Here is a 21,832-nt window from a genome sequence, read left to right as displayed (position 1 = left end):
GGTGGTGATGAGAGAGTCACATGATGAATCAAAGCTCATCACAAAAAGATTATATATATATATAAGTTGCACAGTGTCATTCACACAAACACTAAACCCCATCATGGTAACACACATGAAACTGAAATAATGCATTAATTTAACAACAAAAGATGTAAGATAAATCCCTAATGTACACAACTGATAAGAAAAAAAATAATAAGAAACTGTTATTTGAACAGAAAAAACCACAACAACATAAAATATGAAGTGTCATGCAGGGAAGTCTGGGAGTGTCAATTTACGTTTTTCACTGTACAAAGACTTTTTATTTTTCACTTCCAAAACCCGTAATTTTAACAGTATTTCATTAAATGTAATTACAGTTATTCACCGTATATAGTATGGAAACTTGCTCATAACCAATTAACAGGTTTTTACTAAAGCATTTTACAGTCTTTTACTGTTAAAATCACAATAATTTTTTACAGTGTAGTGTTGGGAACAGTGTTTTACATGATGACTGTGGCTTGACAATCAGTTTCAGCATAGCTTCCCCAGCACTGCTCAGTAGATGACCAGAATCCTGCCATAGCTTGCAACCAGTGCATGGAAATACTCATGCACGGCAATGTCATAACAGTCTGTTTCTTTTTATTAGAAACATTGGCTGCACTCACGTCTCACACTAATGATTGTGCTTTTGGTGTAAACATTTTTCACTTCCCCTCTGTTCTGCTGCCATTTCATTTCTCTAACCCTGGGAATGTATGGCATATCTGTGGTACTGTTGTCCTTACTTCTCCTTTAGAAATATCTCATCATGTGAATATTAATGCACACAATCCCTGTACATAATTAATAAAAATGAGATGACACCATAAACAGTTGTGTAAGCCATACAAATTGCTGCAATATATATTTCCAGCTGCACTGATGGAAATTTTCATGTTTGCAATTTTATTATTAAAAAACAAATATTCGGCTTGATTTTGTCTTAGAATCTAATAAGCATAAAATTCTGTTTTAAAATAAGGTAAAGAGTATACAGAAAAATCAAGCATCTCCCCAGTTGAGTCCTGTGACCTGTGCATGGTGTCATTTATGTCAGCACTCTTGCTCTGATAACATCATCACAAATGCTGTCAATCTGTGAATTTAGAGTGAAGGAGCTGACCGTGGATCCCAATGCTGTGACGGAAGGAGTCCGCCCCAATGTCAACGCCCTCAACCAGCTGGACATCATGGATGAGGAATGGGAATTGGGCAACTCCCCTCAGAGAGATGACCTCAAACTGCTCTGTGAACAGAATGTAAATCCACACCTGTTCCTAGTACTTCCTCTGCTTTAAACTTCATGCACGATGATACAGTAATGACACCTACTTCATTGATACTTTTTAGAAGTGTAATTTGTGACCAACGGTTACTGTCTCCATATATGTTATATTATAAATTTCACTTGATAATTTTAATACATCTTTACTAAATATTGCTAATAAAAGAAAGAAAGAAAGAAACCGCAATCGATTTGTCTACTTTTAGATACTGTGGATCAAACTCCATTAAGACTTGTAGGTAGGATAAAAGCTTGTGTTTGAATATTGACAGGAAGAGGAAGTCTCCCCTCAGCTCTTCACGTTCCACGAGGCGGTGTCTCATCTGGTGGAGATGGAAGAACAGGTTCTAGAGGACCACAGGGCTGTGTTTCAGGTATTCATTCCTCTAAGGTCACTTTCATACTAGAGCTTTTTAGTCCAGTTGACGTCAGCGTTTAGTTTTGTCTGCTTCTGTTCTTTCGTTTGTACTCCGATATGGAAAAAGGGAATTGTTAATGAGGATTTTTACACTATATGTGCTGACAGGAGTCTATCAGGTGGCTTGAGGATGAGAAGGTTCTCCTGGAGATGACTGAGGAGGTGGACTATGACGTGGACTCCTACTCTTCTCAGCTCGAGCAGATTCTTGACCAGAAGATTGATATCCTTATTGAGCTCAGAGGTAATGCATCCTCTAGAATGTTCTTTTAGTTTTTCCTTTCAGTTTTCCCCTGATGGAATGATTATTAATGGATGTGTGTCTGCTCGTGTTATCAGATAAAGTGAGGTCATTCCGTTCTACTCTCCAAGAGGAGGAACAAGCCAGCAAGCAGATTAACCCCAAACGGCCCCGTGCACTGTAGCCTGGAACACGCTCACGGAGAAGTGACAAACACAAGAGTCCTGTAGGCTTCTTGATAGTATTCAGAAGTATTCTGAAGATACCTTTCCTACTTTCACATGTGAAATAAAGCGTTGGGTAATTCTCTTACAAATCAGAAGAGGATAAAATAAGCAGATTTTTTTCATCATTAAACCCCTTGATGAATGATTCAGAGGAAAGTTTTAGAATTTTTTTTTTTTTTTTATTAGTGTCTATTTTATTTATTTACTTTTTTTATTGTAGGTTAAGGGTACAGACTTGTATCAGTTGATACTCACAAGTTCTACCCTTTGGAGGTTGTTTTTTAGTTTTACCACTGAAATCCTTCTTTTGAAGTTGTTCTAAATTGTATGCATGGACACTCTGCAACAGTTTATCATTTAGTTCCTAGCATGACTGACCGGTTCATCTGCACTTTAAATAACCTTGTTTTTTAGCGGTCCGTTTACCATACTTGGCACGGTGTATGTTTCTGTTGATTGGCTGTTACAGCATTTTACTCTGTATCACAGTGTCATTTCTTGAAGGTATAATAGTTGAAGTTTAAGACTTTGTCAAAAAAGCATTAAATGCAATGGAAGAAGAATATTGATGGTATGTGAATGAATGTGAGAATTGTCAGCAGTTAGATTTGTTGGTTTATCGATGACTGCTGTCCCTTTTCTACATGATCTTCTCTTTGCCATCTCTCTCATCTGTTTATCTGTACAATGCTTTTGTGCCATATCATGTTTCCTTGTGGAAAGGAAGTTAACAGTCCACCAACTTAGTGTTTTGCATTTAAAACTTCCCAACATTCTCACATCTCCTGTTAAAATTTGTTAAATGTAATAACTTACAGCAAGTTTCTCATAACAAATAGGGAATTCCACTTATCCACTGCTGACGATTTCAGTGTTGGCACCTCTCAATTCAGTGGTTGCTAAATAAAGAATGATTCAACAAAATTCTCAATTTTTATCCTGTTTCGTGACTTTCTGTTTTGGTTTCTGTTTAGTACTTAAACCGTCATTTCTTGTGTTTGTTAAATCCGAGAAGAGTTTTTAGACTGTAGAGATTGTGGCAACTTTGTCCAAGAGGGTGAGAATGAAAGTATAAAAAGTTTAAATTAATAAATTAACTTGAAAGTAATTAGAGTTAACTAAAACCATTAAAAATATATATATTTCAGGTAGTTGCCAAGGCAACATTTTTCATTCATTTTCGTTTAGTTTATCTGCATGTACGAAAACAAAGTAAAAAAAAAAACTATATAGACAAAAAAAATTAAAAATATGATGATGGCAAGTTCAACAAAAACAAAATATACTTTGTATGTATCTTTAAATGTATTTTAAAGATAACGTCACATTTTATTATTAGTATTAATTTTAAGCTATAGGTTTTGTACAAATTGCTGAAATTATAGAGGAAACCAAACCAGTATTTATTGTGGTGACAACGACTTTTAATTAGTCCGTATTTAAATAACTGGATTAAAACACATATGATTAATGCATAAATGAATGTGATTTATATTATTACATGTATATTAATAAAAAAAAATGTTGTATTTTATCAAATTGTGTAGTTGACTTTTATTGTGAAATGCTTACTCCCGGAAGGCGTCGTCGTTGCGTTGTTGAAGCGCTTTTCACGCCTTTGCTTGTGATTCACGGCTGTCTATGGATCCACGCCGTTTATCCTTCCGTCGGTTAACCATCCTTCAACTAAGCTTCTTCTCTGTTCTCGTGTACGTTTCTTCGCTCTGGCATTTCTTTTAATTTAATCATAGTTTAAGTATTCAACTTTTGGCATCACACGGGTATCTCCAGTGTAATGCTGCGGAGAAAATACATTTTCACCACGTAAACAAAGGTAACGTTAACGTTACTGTTGATCACAAACCAACTCATTAATCACGCTGCCTCTAAAATGTTTTTAATATAATTATCAACGTTGTATCACATTTATCATATGCCTGACACGTTTGACAGGTCGCCATCAAGCTTACGACGTCACTCGGTTGGTTATCAAGTTGACGTCATCCTCCAGATTTTAATGGGCTGTTATAAATCTAATAAATACAGTCACTTGGTAAGTACGCCATAAAACAGTGCAGATCAATACCATAGTTTAAGGGTTTTGTTTTATTAGATCCCAGTGCATCATTCTCATGTTTCTGTCCTGTGACTGCCCACTTCTGTAGGGTCAGGTGTATTTTAGGATGGCGGGCCACCCGAACTGTATTAGTCACACTGTCTCCTCTTTAATGTAACCAATTGTAAACGTATATCACATTTATAATATGTTATATTATATTCCTGAAATAAAATTTGAATAGGGACTGAAAACCCTATGAAATTAAAAAAATAGCATTCTGTTAGTTTTATAGCTGTTAGATGAACTATACTTCTGAGCTCTTTAATGTTGACAAAATTAACTTTTTAAGTTAAGGTTGTAAACCGCATAATATTTTAAGAGGCATCAAAGTATACATTTCTCGTACTTTGATCTTTAAAATTCTCTTGTTCTTGTGCGATTCATTTAACTTTGTTGATTGTTCCAGACTTGACTGAAGTGTGGAAATCATTTACATTTAGTCATTTAGCAGATGCTTTTATTCAAAGCGACTTACAGATGAGGACAGTGGAAGCAATCAAAAACAACCAAAGACCAATGATATATAAGTGCTATAACAAGTCTCAGTTAGCTTAAATGCAGTACATGTAGCAACGGCTTTTAAATAATATAATAAATAAAAAGAAAACCGATAGAATAGAAAAAGAATAGAGCAAGCTAGTGTTAAGAGTTTTTTATTTTTATTTTTTATAATTGTATAAAAAATTAAAAGAAAATAGAATACAAAAAGATTAGAAAAGTAGAATTTAGAATAGAATAGTGTAGAATAGTGAGTGCTATTAACTAAACAGCAGTTAACTAAATAACTATTATACCACCCCATAAAAACATTCTGTTAAATATAAATTCCAGTTTTTCAGTAGTGTCAGAGTTCTTCCATGTGTTCGAAAATAATTGATGCATTCTACTGTCTTTGCTCCCATAGAATTAATCCCATAATCTCTTTGTGGATCCTTGTCACCACGCCTACCCAGAGAAACATGAGCTCACACAAGAGACCTGTCCGTGTTCGGGCAGATTCTGACACCAATTTCTCCTTGACGTGTGACCCGAATGCACCAGGTGTGGAAGAGGGCAACGGTCTCCTGACCAAGCTGATGGAGCTCCCCGTAGCCCGTCTGTCCCGACAGCAGCTGAAAAAGCTGGAGGAGCATCAGTACAGCAGTGCGGGACGGTCCCTCCTGGATCCCTTCATGCAGGGATTCTGGTGCTGGCTGGTGAGCAAAGTGCCTCTCTGGATGGCACCGAACCTCATCACCATTGTGGGACTCGCTACTAATATCATCAGTACTCTGATACTAGTATACTACTGCCCCACTGCCACCGAACAGGTGAGCTGCACTTTCACCGCTTCAGGAAATTCCATTGCTGGTTTAAACAGATCAACTACAAATCCTAATGAATTGTATTTTCGCCTGCTAACAGTGGTATAAAATATTTATGATTTGAATTTGCTTTTTAGTCTAGATATTGTGCTTTAGCAGCAGTTACAGATTTAATGTCAGTTTTAATTTAACTATGAAAATGAAGTAGCTGTTGCAGTTGTCACCTTATTGATTCTTACTAATTAATTAATTCATATTTTTGTTGATTGTAATCTGTTAGAATTAATTTTTTTTTTCAATTCAATTCAAGTTTATTTGTATAGCACTTTTTACAATACAAATCGTTACAAAGCAACTTTACAGAAAATTATGTTTCTACAATATTTAGTAGTAGCTAGTAATTTGTGCACGTTTTACAGGATTTTAGAAAAAATAAAAAAATAATAATAATAATACAAGACGTAGTCAGCTAGACGATGAACTATCAATATTATTAATTAATAGTTATTATATGATGCAGTCACACATGTAGCAATAATTGTTAGTTCTGTTTGTTGATTCAAGGTTAGCATCATCTGGGGTCCTCTGAGGGTCAGCATCATCTCTTCTCAGGTGTTCTGGATCCAGACTGGAGCTTGTGTAAATCCTAGTTACAAAACATAGAAACAAAATAGAGACATCATTAGCATAGCTGCTGATCCAACAAAGTAAAATTAGTTTAACCCAAGCTAATGAATAAAAATGCACATTTGATCAGATGCAACTACACTCACAATTTAAAAGATACATTATTTGTATGCTTGGCGAAAGAGATGCGTTTTTAATCTAGATTTAAACAGAGAGAGTTTGTCTGAACCCCGAACATTATCAGGAAGGCTATTCCAGAGTTTGGGAGCCAAATATGAAAAAGCTCTACCTCCTTTAGTGGACTTTGCTATCCTAGGAACTACCAAAAGTCCAGCGTTTTGTGACCTTAGGGAGCGTGATGGATTGTAGCGTGGTATAAAGCTAGTTAGGTACGCAGGAGCTAAACCATTTAGGGCCTTATAGGTAAGTAATGATAATTTGTAACTGATACGGAACTTAATAGGTAGCCAGTGCAGAGACTGTAAAATTGGGGTAATATGATCATATTTTCTTGACCTGGTCTGGACTACCTGTAGCTTGTTTATTGACGAAGCAGGACAACCACCTAGAAGTGCATTGCAATAGTCCAGTCTAGAGGTCATGAATGCATGAACTAGCTTTTCTGCATCAGAAACAGATAACATGTTTCGTAGCTTGGCAATGTTTCTAAGATGGAAGAATGCAGTTTTTGTAACATTGGAAATATGATTTTCAAAAGACAAGTTGCTGTCTAATATAACACCCAGATTTCTGACTGTAGAGGAAGAATTAGGAATATATTTAACCGCTGTTATGGTGGTCACCATTAAGACATTTTGTTTTTGATTTTAATATCAGTTTTTAGTTTTTCTTTAATATGTATTGCAGTGGTCATAATCATCATGACAATGTGTTGGTTTTAATATCAGTTCAGTCCAATTATAAATATATAATAGCTTTAATTACAGTAGTTACAATACTATTTGTTGTTGATTTGAATTAGTTTTAATTCAACTGATTTCAGATCAAGTTGAATCTAATTATGATTGTTTAGTAGCTTTTGCAATGATCACCATTAGGACATAACATTTCTGATGACTTATAGTCAGTTTTAATTTTATTTTTAATATTTAACAGCTATTACAGCTGTCACCATTAGGGTTGTGCCGATAGACGATAGTATCGTGTATCAACGATAGAGATATCGACATAAGCAGATTTCTCTGTCGATAATCAAGACCATATTAGGCTCATTTTCCTATTAATGTATTAGATTATAATAATAATAACTACTATTTTTATTAGGCGGCTTACTATAATTCGGCTATCACACACACACACACACACACACACACCGCGCGCCTGTGAGCGCAGGAGGAAATAGAGCCTGTAGTCACTTAAGTGGTCCACTTTGACTCGGATAACTCGTTTAATCCATTAAATGAAAGAGATAGAAAACGAGGAGTAGGTGTCCCACACATTTAATGGCTGATACACGGCAACGCGCTTTTCTCATACATGAGAGATTAAATCTTTCTTGGCGTTACAAATAAAGTAAAGACAAAATAATAACAAGGCGTCAGAGAGAACTTATCATCCATGGTGGATCTCACTTAGTTCTCTTAAAGACTGATCACTTATAACACTCATATGATGACGTAGAAGGACTACGTGAGAACCACTATGGATGATAAGTTCGCTCTGCCGCCTTGTTATTATTTTCATGCACACCTCACTATTATGTGATGCATGCAAAATACATAGTTTTGGCTGTTACAAAGTCTCCATCCACACACAGACATACATCGTCTGCAGATATAAGGCATTTCATTGCACTTTAACAAGTAATCTGAACGGCCTATATATGTGCAATATTTTAAACGAGCCCTCACTGACTGAGTTTAATGCCACAGTTATGTTAGAATGCATCTCTTTCTTGTTTCTGCGGCGGTGCGTCGGTCTCACAGAGCGCTGTGTGACTGATGCAGCAGTTCAATTCAACTTTACTCCAAATATATGAACTTACCTGTTTTGAATACTTTATATTTAACGTGGCCGTTTATGCCCAATATTAGTGTTAAACTGCTGAAAAATGAAATCTACTATTGATTTTCACCGCTGACTGATTTTGCAGATCATTTAGACGGATAACTTCCGTGCGCAGATGCAGCAGATTTGTCACAGGACGCGTGATATGACAGTTGCGTCTGACTATATATGAACTAGCTGTTTTAAATACAGTATTTTTATATTTAACGTTAGTTTATCAGTATGTTTAAAAGTATATTTTTTTGATTATTGGTGATTCCATTCCATTTCGTTTTATTTCAGTTACATATATAAGTCATTGTTGTAGCTGGAGGCCATGATCTTTTTGTCAATTTTAATATCCCATTCAACTTATAAATATTTACTAGCTATGAAAATGGTGACCATTAGGATGTGGTATTTATTGCTGATTTTAATATCAGTCTAAGTGTAATTATGAATATTTAGTAGTAATTGCACTCAATTCTTGGTTAATCTATGAAGGCCATAATTAAGTATATTCTGAGCTCCCCTGAGGAGATGATTGCTGTGGTCTATTTAAACCGTGCAATAGACCCCTTCATCGCCTATGTCACTGTGACGTCACCGCTCTAGTTGGAGGCAAAACATAAGGCAGAACTCATAGCAGGTGCGCTAAAAGTTTGAGGTTTTGACTTTAAAATGTCTTCTTGTTGGGTTTTTGGCTGCCAGAATAGAAGGAACAGCACTTTTGTTTCAAAACTAAAGTTTTACCGGATCACGGCAGACATTCTTTCACAGAAATCAAGAAGACAATTGTGGTTGAATGCAATACGGCGTACAGACTGGACGGAGATTATCATAAATAATGCTCGTGTTTGCAGTGCACACTTCATATCAGGTTAAATGATCTATGCATATGAACTGGTGTGTTGGTTTTATCTAGTAAATCAGCAAGTTTCTGTTTTATAGGTGAAAAGTCACAAACTTTCAGCGCACTAGCTAGTTTAAATGTTAAACAAACATACAGCAATAGATGTGTGTGCCATCCTTTGAATGGTCTCTTAAAATAATACACATTGCTAATCATAGTTAGCCCAGCGATAGGTTACATTAGAAAATAAGCCTTGACAAAATTCCCCAAACCACCCAAAAGTAATTTATATGGCCGTATGGCATACGGGTCAGGTAGCCTGCTTCCATCTGCGAGAGTTAATTTACAAAAAATAGCTGTCATGGTCCCGCAGAGTCAGTGACTGTAATTATTCGGACAGTTCCGAACCTTCTTCTGCATCCATGTTTAATAAATCCCTCCTAAAACGTGCTAGCTTACGCTTGTCAAAATTGCGTCCGCGCCTCTTTTAGCCTCCAGCTAAGCCCCGCCCATCCGGAGACATTGCAGTGTTTACAAACTTTTAAGGGGTCTATAAGATCTGTGTATTGTCAGACACAGCTTGTTCTGTCAGCTGTAACAGAGTCTGTTTATCAGCTATAACAGTCTTATAAGTCCTTATGGAAAACATCCACATTGCTCAAGTCTGCAATAAGACACCCACTCTCTCTCCACGTACCATTAGTATCTACAGTTATGCTTATAAAGATAAAAGAACACACTCATATCCACCTTTGTGCAGTAAGTATGATCTTCCATGTTGGTTATTGGTTCACAAATGTTAGATAGGGTCTCCACGTCAGATAATATTTAGGATCCAGCCCCGGGCGCCAGATCCCGTCAGAAAATATCAGTTTGTCCATTAACAGAATAACTAGTAAGCAGAGCTGTGGATACCCAAAATGAGTGTTTAACAGTCTACTGTAAGTCAAGAAGTTGACAGAGAAGAGCAGAAGCAGGAGACGAAGTGATGATAAAAAGTAAAAGAGTTTATTGAACAAACTTAGCTGTGTATATCTCAGTGTTCAAACTTCGTCTGACCAGCACAACTTCAACATGCACTGTTATACCAAAGCTGCTTCACACCAACATCCCATAAACCTTGGGTTTCCATAAACATTCCCTCTTATCTATCTCCATTCATACAGACAAAACAGTTCATGAAACCCCACAGACATGAGATTGAACAACAATGAAAATGCATAAGCTAAGGAAAAATTTATAAGAAATATAAAATATAGAAACATGACATGAATAAACAATAAATGATCAAAATAATCAAATAACTCATATGAATGACTTATGATTATAAAATGATTATGTGAATAAATGATTATAAATCAATAAGGAAAACATAAAAATAAAAACAACACACACAATTTGCACGTGAGGATCTAAGGATCCTTCACAGAGTCAGTGAAAAGCATCCAAGTGGACAGAAATTGAAGCCTATTTTATATTTTTCAGGCACCAACGTGGGCATACTTAGCCTGTGCTTTGGGTCTGTTCATCTACCAATCACTGGATGCTATAGATGGAAAGCAGGCTCGACGGACCAATAGCAGCACACCTCTTGGCGAGCTCTTTGATCATGGCTGTGACTCCCTCTCTACAGGTCTGCTAATGTTTATGCAATATGCATTCAAATATAGTCGGCTACTATGATATTACACTTAGATCTATGGCATGATGTTTTATAATGACTTTATTATTAAATTCATTTAAGAGATTGAGCCCTATATATTTTATCCATCAATGTATCATCCATCTTAATTTACATTTTTATTAAATCCAATTTCACATGTTTCCCATCTGAAAGTTTCTGTTAATGGAATTTTTTTTTTTTTTTTTTTGGTCTCATTTTTGGGCATGTTTTCTGTGCATCTCTAATTAGATGAAAAATATTAATTTTTTTAGCTTCAGTTTAATTCCATCCAGTCGGATGATATCATATGTGTGTCATATCAAAAAGTTTGTTACAGGGGTTTAAACATACTTCCTCTTGTTGTTTTGTGTCTTTCTCTGATGCAGTGTTTGTGATCCTGGGCACATGTATAGCAGTGCAGCTGGGTACTCACCCTGACTGGATGTTTTTCTGTTGTTTTGTGGGCATCTTCATGTTTTATTGTGCCCACTGGCAGACGTACGTTTCAGGAACGCTGCGCTTTGGCATGTGAGTGAAAACTGTCCTCTTAATCACAATCAATGGCTCTTGTACACAAATAATATATTTGATCATTCTGTTCTGCTCATGGGAAGCTTTCAGACAGCTGTTGTACTGTTGATAAAGGACTACAGAAAGAAAGAAAAGTTCTAGATTTGAGTGAGATTAATCTTTAAATCACTTCTTTGCTTGTGCAGAATTGATGTGACTGAGGTACAAATCTACATTATAATCATGTACTTACTGGCTGCCATTGGAGGAACGGCTTTTTGGAAATCTGTGGTAATTCAAATCGTTCTTAATTCTTTCATATTTTGGTCATTTGATTAGACCATATTCTCAAGGACAAAATTTGTAGCATGTTGATTCTCTAGCATGTTGTTGTGTGTTCAGTGAAATCTAGAGTCCTTCGTATATAATGATGTGATGATTAGAAACCGGATATTTGTTTTTTATCTTTCAGATCCCTGTGATTAATGTCCAGATGAAAATAATACCGGCCATTTGCACTCTTCTGGGGGCCATTTACTCCTGCACAAACTACTTCCGGGTTATATTCACAGGCGGAATGGGCAAAAATGGATCTACTGTTGCAGTAAGTAAAAGCTGAAGTGTCTGGGATTCTGCACCACCAAACAGAAATGCATAAAGACAAAATGAAAAAGAACTAAATTTATAGTGACAAGCACTGTCTGTCGTTCATTGCTTCAGTGTAAAATTCATAGCCTTGTCTTTGTGTTTTTATTTTAATTATATTTAATAAGTTACTTGCTTTTTTTAATTGAACTAAAATAGTTTAAAATGAGTTGTTTACTCTAGTCTAGGACCAACTGGACCAACCTGAAAATGATTTTTATATAATAATTTGAGCTAAAGTAGTTTAAATAGAATATACCGTAAAAATATAATTGGCCTCTGTTTGTGAAATGCTTAGAAATAATGATTAAGCACGCTTTTTTTTTCATGCAATATGTATCAGACATTTGCTTTAAATGCACAAGATGTGACCTTAATTTAAAACAAAAGATCTGGTTACTTTGTCAAAATTAGTTTTACAGTAAGTCTAAATCATTTGCACATCTGTTTTTCCTCGTTTGTTAGGGCACAAGCGTTTTGTCTCCATCCTTCCATATAGGAGTGGTAATAACACTTGCTCTTATGATCTATAAGAAGTCTTCAATGCAGCTATTCGAGAGACATCCATGTCTCTACATCTTAGCATTTGGATGTGTCTCGGCCAAACTCACCAATAGACTGGTGGTAAGATCATGAATGACGTCAATATACTGTGTTTATTTCAGCTTCACTAAATAATTGCTTTGATTGCTTGGAACACGTATAAATACTATTGGCAGATTATTGATGTACCTTTTCCTGAACTGTTTTTATAGTTGGCAGGAAGAATTATGGCTTGTATGTAAGCATAAAACTGCTGTTAGTATGATTTTCTGCATATTTTAACATAAATATTTGCCATTGTTGTCTCTGTCAGACTCAAAGCCCATTAGCATCAGATAATGTAAATGTCACTACAGTCACGTCTGATTGTTTTCCAGGTTGCTCATATGACAAAGAGTGAAATGAGTCTTTACGACTTGGCCTTCACCGGACCAGTGCTGCTGTTTCTGAACCAGTACTTCAACAGTTTCATTAATGAGCACTGTCTTCTGTGGGTCGCTCTGGTACGTGTAAGATCGTTTGAAAGAAAGAGCTCACTGTAGTATGTAGACATACTTTGATTTCCACATCGCATGGCTTCTTACACGGTCTGCTGAGACTAGTTATTGAAACTAAGTTGAAACATTGATTCAGAAACCGTTACAGTTGTGACGTCACAATAACAATTAAGTCAATGTGATTTAAGAATTGCCACAATTACGCACAATTAGGCACATTATTTCAAATTTAAAAAGAAATCTGTAATATAACAACTTGCTCTTCCTCAGAAACAACTTTGATCTCTTTACACTATTTTAACAAACATTGAGCGATGCATATAAACTCGTAATCCTGTGAAAAAAGTCTGAATTGCGAAAAAGTCAGGAGTTTATATCTCAGAAGTGCAAATGCAACTTAATATCCCACAGTTCTGTTTTTATAACTGTCAATTGTGAGTTTATATCATGCAATTCTAAAAAAATTACCTATTTTATTTTTTATTCAGTGGCAGAAACAGGCCTCCAGAGTTATGAATGTCCAATTTATATACCGTATTTTCCGGACTATAAGTCGCACTTTTTTTCATAGAGTGGCTGGTCCTTCGACTTATAGTCAGGTGCGACTTATTTATCAAAATTAATTTGACATGAACCAAGAGAAAACATTACCATCTACAGCCGCGAGAGGGCGCTCTAATGCTGCTCAGTGCTCCTGTAGTCTACACTGAAAACACAGAGCGCCCTCTCGCAGCTGTAGACGGTAATGTTTTCTCTTGGTTCTAAATAAATGTGACTTATAGTCCAGTGCGACTTATATGTGTTTTTTTCCTCGTCATGATGTATTTTTGGACTGATGCGACCTATACTCAGGTGTGACTTATAGTCCGAAAAATACGTTATATATATTTTACCTGTAAATATGTCTGATTACAGAAGTACAATGGCTTGTGAATGGGGTTTCACAGTGACTTCACCTGTGTAGTATTGATCAACTAATTACTTATTTCACATGTGAAGATACTTGCTAATCATATCCGAAGTATAGAAGTCTTAAAGTTGCGGTAGCATAAAGCCCTAACGGTCAGAGAGAGGGTGAAAATCATCTCGTGTTTTTGGTTCAAGACACCTTAACTAACATTATAATCCGTGGGAAAAATATAAAATTGTAGTTCTTAGCTCTTAAACTGTGGGAAGTGCATAATCTTCACCTTTATTTAACCCCAAAAAGCATACCTCTTAAAAAAGCACAAGCAATTCGCTGCTTTAAAATTTTTCATCTTGCCATATCAAAAATGCATTTGCCATGCTTTAGCTTCTTCCCTTTTATTTTTGTAGGTGCTGTCAGCGTTTGATCTGGTTCGGTACTGCGTGAGTGTCTGTAACCAGATCGCCACACACTTAAACATCCGTGTCTTCAGCATCCAGCCACCGTCTCCATCCAGAGTTCAGGCAGACAGCAGAAATCGCCACTAACCTCTTGTCCCCTCTCCCTCAAACACCTCCAGAAGGTCAGGCACCTACTGAAGTAGTGAATGTAAAAGACAACTCATAGAGCCCGAGCCCAAATGGCTGCAGTTATGAACTTTGTTCCCATAATGAAGAGAGAGAGAGGATATTTGAAGGATGATAGGGAATATTTAAAAGAATATACATCCTATGGTTAGAACACAATTTAGTTGACAGTATTTTGTTGTTGGATGACCAGTTTTGTTTGCCATAGTTAGAAGCCACAACTTTGAATGTTTAAATATGTTTTTATTAGTCTGTTTAAAACAGTTTTTGTTTTGTTTTGGACCAAGTATTTTACCCAGCAGTGTAGAATTCATTCCATTAACAGTCAACGCTCCATCTGAATGCAGTTTCATAATTACAGAATGCTATAGGCATTAACTGGAAGCTTTGCAGCCATTCACTAAAACAAAATATCTAAATTTACTCTTAAACGCCAGTACGTGCCACTGTTGCCAGTAAATAGTGGTACTCTATTGTCTTAGAGGAGCAGAGAGCATGCAGAGAGGCGAGAGGTTACATCAGATCTTATGACAAGAAAAACAGGCACAAGAGTTTCCGTCAATATTTCAGAAATTACAATTTCACATTTACAAATCCTGCTATTTCAGCCTCTCATCTAATGTCATTCGGTAAACAAATCTTTTTTCTTTTTATGGTACTTTCTTCATATGGTACTTTGTGTTTGTAGTGTTTGTAGGGGATTATTATTATTGTTATTTAGGTATACCAATGCCACTAAAGGATAAAAACTGTATTAGAAACAGTATTTTGATAGTGCCCTATTTTCCTAATAATAACTGGGGCCAAGATAGACGTCTAGAATGGTTATAAGTTACACTGTACAAATGAACCCTTAATAATGGATGACATAGAAACCTTAAAAATGAGTGTTTTTGCTCTAAATACATTAGTTAATGTGATAACTTGTGCTAATTTATTTTTGTGCCTTTTATTTATCACTGTCGTTATACTCCTCTATGCACAGTAAAAGTTGGACTCAGCGATTTTGATATTTTTTAACCTCTTGTGTTAATCGCATTTTGTTTGTAAGCATCATAATCAACAAAGATGCAATATCATATTCCTGCATGTCGCGTTATTGAATTAGCAATCTGCAATCAGTCATTATAGATATTTTTTACCTTCATGTCAATTCGTTTTAGAAAAAAATGCTTTTTTTCCGACAATTACTGTATATTGCAAAACAATAGACATTAAATCTGCAGATCTGTATCGGGTGCTTCCAGATGTAGAATATGAACAGTGGCCAAACTCCATGTATATTACTCAAAACGCGTTATTGTTTTGCATCTACCTCTGAGCAGTTGCTGGTATATGTTATTTTAGTCTCTTGATTTGAGACTTTTATTGAAGATGTTTTAATCCAGCTGTAAATGTTATTTAAGTGGGTTTCTGTGTATTTGTGTTTCTCCCTTTTTCTTTTTTTTTTTCGAAACGCGTCATCCGTTCACCTGAGGTCAGCCAAAGCTGCAAAACACGCATAGTTGAAGAAAACGCTGTCTGTCGCTGCAACTATATTTGCATACCTGTAGAATTCGTACCTCGACCAGTATTTTCGTTGTTCTGTTGATTTACAGCAAATATTTTACTTTGTAATAGACTAATGGTCATGAAATAAAGATTGTTATATTTATGTTAACAGACTTCTTGATCACTGCCTCAGTTTGTTTTAGTATTATATTTTAGTTCTTATGTAACCAACAATGTACCATGGTTTTCAAACATGCTCCATGGAAACTGAGCTATTATAATTAACTAAAAAGAAAAGCAAAAATAAAACCATAAAAAAAAACTAGAAGTGAAATACAAATTTATAGCTATACAGACACATTAAAACCATTAAAAAAAAAATTCAGTACTCGTTTTTAATGTCTGTATAGCTATAAATTTGTATTCCACTTCTAGTTTTTTTTATGGTTTTCTTTTTTTTTCTTTCTTTTAGTTAATTATAATAACTCAGTTTCCATGGAAATACAAATCATAAAAAAAAAAAGAAAATTTAAACAAATTCTAAATATTTTAAAAACCCTAACAGTATGTCAATGATACTAAAATAATACTGTAAAGTAGTACTGTGATTTCCTGTGAAGTACATTTTGGAGCAACATATATATATACTAAAATAAGCAGTAAATATACTCTTTATTTAGTCACATTTGTAATTTCATGAACCCTTAAGTATTTTATAAGAACTCTATTACAGTGCTACTTATACTGTAAATGAACAGTGTGTTTCTTTCATACAGTATTTGACTGATGAATTATCTCTGCTGTGGAGCAGTTAGTGTAGGCCTCACAGACTCCAATCCCTAAGCAACCTAACAGTGTTTGGTGTGACCTTTCTGAATACAGTGGCCTTGAAATCCAAATAACATCCATGCACTTATTCAACACTTACTGCAAAACTGTTGTCACCTTGAACAAAACTTTAACTTGTGTATAAAAAAATGCATATAAAATATAATGTGACATTATTTTCATTTACTCACAAAATTGTGTCTGTTGGGTTAATTTGACCTTTAACCACTTCAGCTGTTATTTTGATTTTTTGAGAATTAGGCATATGCAATATTGGACCCACCGGTGGGTCCCCAGAGTTGATGTGGTTAAGCTCATGTTGTGTTACTGAATGATCTTAATGTTGGTGATCTCTGTGAGTAAATAACTGTATGTGAGGGCAGTATGTGGTGGCTTCAGAGAGGGTTTGTGCTCTTCCAGTGGCTCGAGTTATCTGATCATCTGCTACATACCTCGTCTCTTATGCCACAGCGGTCTTGTTGGGCCATGCAGACATACTCATTCCATACATAAGGTACGTTTTTTTCAGTTTTATTTGTACTAGATGTCCATGCAGAGTCGTGCATCATTTTAGGCTTTGAGAAACATTTTATGAAGAGAAACCTGCATGAATACTTGAAATGTATAAGACGAAAATAAATCATGCATTTTTGTGTGTGTGTGTTGTGTGTAGTATCACTTTTAAGAGTTTGACGGATGTAGATCAGAGACATTCTGTGAACTACCATCTGTAACAAAATAGTACTTTGTTTTATTTCTGTCATCTGTCAAACTGTGCATTTATTATTTTGTTTGTAGTGAAATATGGCACTCAGATTCCTGAAAATCTCAGCTTTCTTAGGTCATGCTGTGCATCTTGTCCTTTTGAGTTCTGTATTCTGCCAAGGGGTTTTAGTTCAAATTCATTTGTTTATTTTAGTTTAAAAATAAATGTGAAAAGTCAACAAATGCTGTTTAGTGCATGACTTGGTTCTCTCACATTCATTTCACTTTTGGTGATTGCATGTCAGGTCAACCAGAGGTCCCCAGCTATTTTTGTTTTCTGGTGAAAGAAATACATAAATGAAGAAAGAAAACATTTTAAATGTCATGCATGAAGAGGGGGCTCAAAATTACAATTTTTACTTGAGCTTTAGAGCCAATTTACAGGGGTGTAAAAGGCTTTTGAAGGATGGCAGCATTGTTATGTTTTTACAGGTCTGTTTGTAAAATCTGCTGACTTCTTGGCTGTGACTCAAGAACTATTAAAGATATCTTAATATCCTTTTACATTTTGTTTCTCAACAAACTTTTCTTTAAGGGTCCTATATGGGGATTTCATTGTACACTGTTAAACATTTCTGTAATTTCTACAGTCATTTACTGTATATCACCAATGCATTGAATTTATTTAATACACAAGTTTAACAATTTGAGTTGAATTACTGAAATAAACAAACTTTTCCATGACCTTCTCATTTATTGAGATGGAACTGTATGTAGCTAACGTTTGTCTGTGTGTTTGTCAAATTTTTTGTAACCTAGTAACATTTACCTGTCAACAGTAACAAACATTACTATGGTAAACTGTGCTGTGATTTCAAACTACTTTTGACAGCTTATGGAATTTTTTAAAAATACTTTATTGAATACTTTTAACAAGCAATGCTTATGTTATATTAACATTGTTAACAAATGTGAAGTTTTATGGCTAATTAAAGTTTTATGGCTAGCTGCCTTTCTAGTTTTAGAATTTGTTTGTTATAGTTTCTAATGGAATTTAAGATTTACTGCATTTTTTGTATTTGTGTTTTAAAGGCAACTGCAATGAAGCATCAAGAAAGACATGAGCTGGCCAACCCCCCGAGACTGATAATTCATGGTAAGAGAACAACTGGGTTTGATAGATGTGTGTATTCTGTATGGGGTTTGCTTTTTAAAAGTGTGCCATTTCTAATTGTTTTTCGGAGAACACATTTCTGTCACTAACAAGGTGGATGGTGAGTAAAGGTAGTGGCCACGTTTTGGAGCAGCACCTGGGTTTTGCATATGGCTATGTATTCTTTGGATGCTTATATTTTTTCCCCATTAAGTTTCCGTTGCTTAAAGATTCTTTGTTAGGATAAATCCAGATGATACAACATGTCCTAAAATGTTCTGAGACAGTTGAAATGAAGATGTACTGTTCCAGCATTGGAAGACTGTATTTGTGTTAAACATGCAATGTTTTAAATGAAAGAGTTTGATATTTAGTAATTAGTGTGTCTATTTTCATTGAATGCCAGTAGTACCTATGTAGGGTAAAATAAAATTAATTCTATATAAAAATTATAAAATCGAATTACTGTATATATATTCAAATTAATTACAGTAGTATACTGATGAATTAGATTTTTTACAGTAATTTAAAAAGTAAAAGGTAAGCTTTTTTTACAGTAATGTAAAGTACAGTTTGCAAATGTAAACTCAAATACAGTTTGCTACTGTAAATCTTAATCACAGTAAACTAAATGTCTAACAGTTGCAGCCATACCCCCAGGGGCTAAATATCACATTATTGGTGTCACTTAAGCCCGTGGGCAACCTACAGAAGCTGGGTGACAATATATTACTTGAGTAGCCTATGGTAATGAAAAAGAGGAAGTAGTTAAAGCGGTCAGCTTTCTTAGTAATTGTTAGCAAATGTGAGTGTCTAAAGATGTAACTGATTATTTTTTGCTTTTAAAGTTTAAAAAAAATGTATGCTTTAGCTACTTCTGTTAGCACAATGAAACTACTGGGTGAAAAAAACTATTAGCACTGATTATGAATCATCTTTACCCAAAATTCAAATAAGTGAATTTAATGTTTAATGAACATTACAAAACTGATCAATTTAAACTTCTATTTTGCATTTTATTTATAAAACACTATTTGTACATCATGCACTTTCCTTTGTTGTCAAATGATAACTGCATAACACAACAGTGAAAAAACAACTATAAAATAATTATAAAATGACAATTACTGTAATATAAGTAAAATAAAATGTTTTTGTTGTACTCACAAATGCAACCTTTCATTTATCTGTATTCATTTTTTATTTTTCTTCATAACATCTGCATAGAAACCACATGCCACTATTAGTGAAATATTACAAGCTATTTCTAAGATGCTAACAACGAAAAAAAAAAACATAATGATAAAGCATAGTATTCGATCATGCTGATGTTAAATTTTGCCAACAGATCATCACAAAATTTTAAAAACAGGAATCATGAATACAAGTTAGATGACTTGCTGAGTTTGACTTGATGACTTTTGAAAATAAATTATGAAATAGTTTTCAATTCGATCAGAAAACTGAATGAGTTCACTACAGTGAGTTGGTTTGCTGTGACTGGGTGGTTTGTGTCATTTTTGTTCCCTCATCAGAGAAAACTCTTTCAAAAACACGTCTTAGAGAAAGTTTAACATTGCTCTTAAAATTATGCCCCATGAAAACATACAGAATGGGGTTCAGGCAACTGTTGAAATACGCCAAAGAGACGGCCAGTGGATCCACTGCGTAACAGACTGAGGAACTTGATTCCCCTCCGTATATTATTATCAAATCCACTATGTGATACGGCAGCCAGCACAGAAAAAAACCCACAATTACAGCCAACATGATGCGAAATGCTTGTCCAGAGTGAAAATGTCTCCTGCCTAGCTTGCATGCGATGATCCTGAGCCCAAACCGGTGTGATCACCTGAGTAAACCGATCCACACTAATCAAGTTCAAGGTGTAAACACTGGCAAACATGGTGATGAGCAACACGAAGTGGAAAATCTTGCACGTTGTGGATCCGTATGGCCAATAATCATCAAAATCACTCTCGATCACATATAGTAAAGAGTGAGAAGGCAGCAAAAGAGGTCGGCAACCGCTAGATTTATAAACCCTACTGTATAAACAGTCCTCTTCATCTTCAATCCAGCAACATACAGGACAAAGACATTTCCAGGAACACCTAGGATCAAGGTCAGGTAGAAGAAGACCAGAGAAATCCCTCTCATCGGACATTTCAAAATAATCCCCCATTGCAGTGATGGAGCTGGTTTATCCTGATAATATATATCGTTTTGTCTATGTAAAATCATAAATCATATTTAAAGTGTTGTGTCAGATAAGAGACTTTTATAGCTAACTGATTATATGATCAATGCATTTCTATTATCGGAGAAGCTGAATTATGATAACAAACATGCAGCATGCTATTTCAGCATTAAAAGTACAAAAATATCATATAAATAACTCTAGGCAAGTAATCATGACTCACCTTGTGATGATTCGATTCACAATTATTCCCATAAATGTTTTCTTCTCTGATGTTCTAGACTTTTTACCACTTCTTCAATTTTGTTACTTCATCATGCTTCAGCAACATTTCAAACATGGCTGAGTTGTGAAACATCACGACCAACTCTGTAAAGCTGGTTAAACCGGAATTCATAAATTGAAAAAATACTGATGTTAGACTAAAATGGCAATTTAACATGTAAATAAATGCAGAAATGAAGTCAACATATTTCATAAGTCAATTTTATTTACATAGCATTTATATGTACAATTGTTTACAGAAATTCATAAGGATAATTTTAAAACGTATTATTGTTTGTTTGTAATTTAATATTGTACTTACCGTAATATGTATTTATAGTATAGAGAGCTGGACAAAGATATAGCCCCGTGAGTAAATTATACATTTTAAACATTTTCAAATGAGAGCCATTTTGCATACAACTGATATTTTTTTCTTTTAAAGAGGAATGTTTGAAGAACAAATAATGTTGAAGATAGAGATGTATCTTGTTTTGTTCTATCAAAACAATTGCCTAGACCTTTCTGAGTGCCAGAAATATTATCTTCCCAAATTCAACATGCCCTCAAGATGTGCTAAAGATATTTCAATATCCTTTTATAGTCTAAATTTTTCTTTTGGTATATTCAGTTTTAAGGCTCTGCAGGGTTCGGTTCCTCATATATGGAGATCTCAAAAGTGACTCCATGAGCAAATTGACCTGGTTGAATTTGACCTGTTTTAA

At 35.0% G+C, this 21,832-nt stretch overlaps 2 protein-coding genes across 7 annotated transcripts in view; both read left to right on the top strand.

Moving 5' to 3' along the window:
* kif2a (kinesin family member 2a) overlaps positions 1-3,128 on the top strand; it is a 12,797-nt gene extending 9,669 nt beyond the window's left edge. For all 4 annotated transcript variants that reach the window (XM_059523157.1, XM_059523158.1, XM_059523159.1 and 1 more), the window contains 4 exons: positions 1,142-1,292; positions 1,591-1,692; positions 1,845-1,980; positions 2,076-3,128. In XM_059523157.1, coding sequence (XP_059379140.1) covers positions 1,142-1,292; positions 1,591-1,692; positions 1,845-1,980; positions 2,076-2,161 — 475 coding nt within the window. In that variant the 3' untranslated portion in view covers positions 2,162-3,128. The remainder of the gene's footprint in view (positions 1-1,141; positions 1,293-1,590; positions 1,693-1,844; positions 1,981-2,075) is intronic.
* Positions 3,129-3,779: 651 nt separating this feature from the next.
* LOC132114817 (choline/ethanolaminephosphotransferase 1-like) lies at positions 3,780-14,676 on the top strand. 3 transcript variants are annotated; one of them, XM_059523156.1, is made up of 10 exons: positions 3,780-3,913; positions 4,158-4,257; positions 5,228-5,633; positions 10,600-10,747; positions 11,164-11,305; positions 11,494-11,578; positions 11,760-11,891; positions 12,398-12,556; positions 12,853-12,978; positions 14,290-14,676. In XM_059523156.1, exons 3-10 carry the CDS (start codon positions 5,283-5,285, stop codon positions 14,425-14,427), a joined length of 1,281 nt encoding a protein of 426 aa, XP_059379139.1. In that variant the 5' UTR covers positions 3,780-3,913; positions 4,158-4,257; positions 5,228-5,282; the 3' UTR covers positions 14,428-14,676. The 3 variants fall into 3 exon arrangements, with proteins under 3 accessions (XP_059379139.1, XP_059379137.1, XP_059379138.1); XM_059523155.1 differs by having other exon boundaries at positions 3,834-4,038; XM_059523154.1 differs by lacking the exon at positions 4,158-4,257 and having other exon boundaries at positions 3,801-3,913.
* The last annotated feature ends 7,156 nt before the right edge of the window (positions 14,677-21,832 follow it).

Source organism: Carassius carassius, chromosome 34 (genome assembly GCF_963082965.1).
Source record: "Carassius carassius chromosome 34, fCarCar2.1, whole genome shotgun sequence".
In the NCBI taxonomy this organism is placed as follows: Eukaryota; Metazoa; Chordata; class Actinopteri; order Cypriniformes; family Cyprinidae; genus Carassius; species Carassius carassius.
This window is presented reverse-complemented; position numbering and strand designations above follow the sequence as displayed.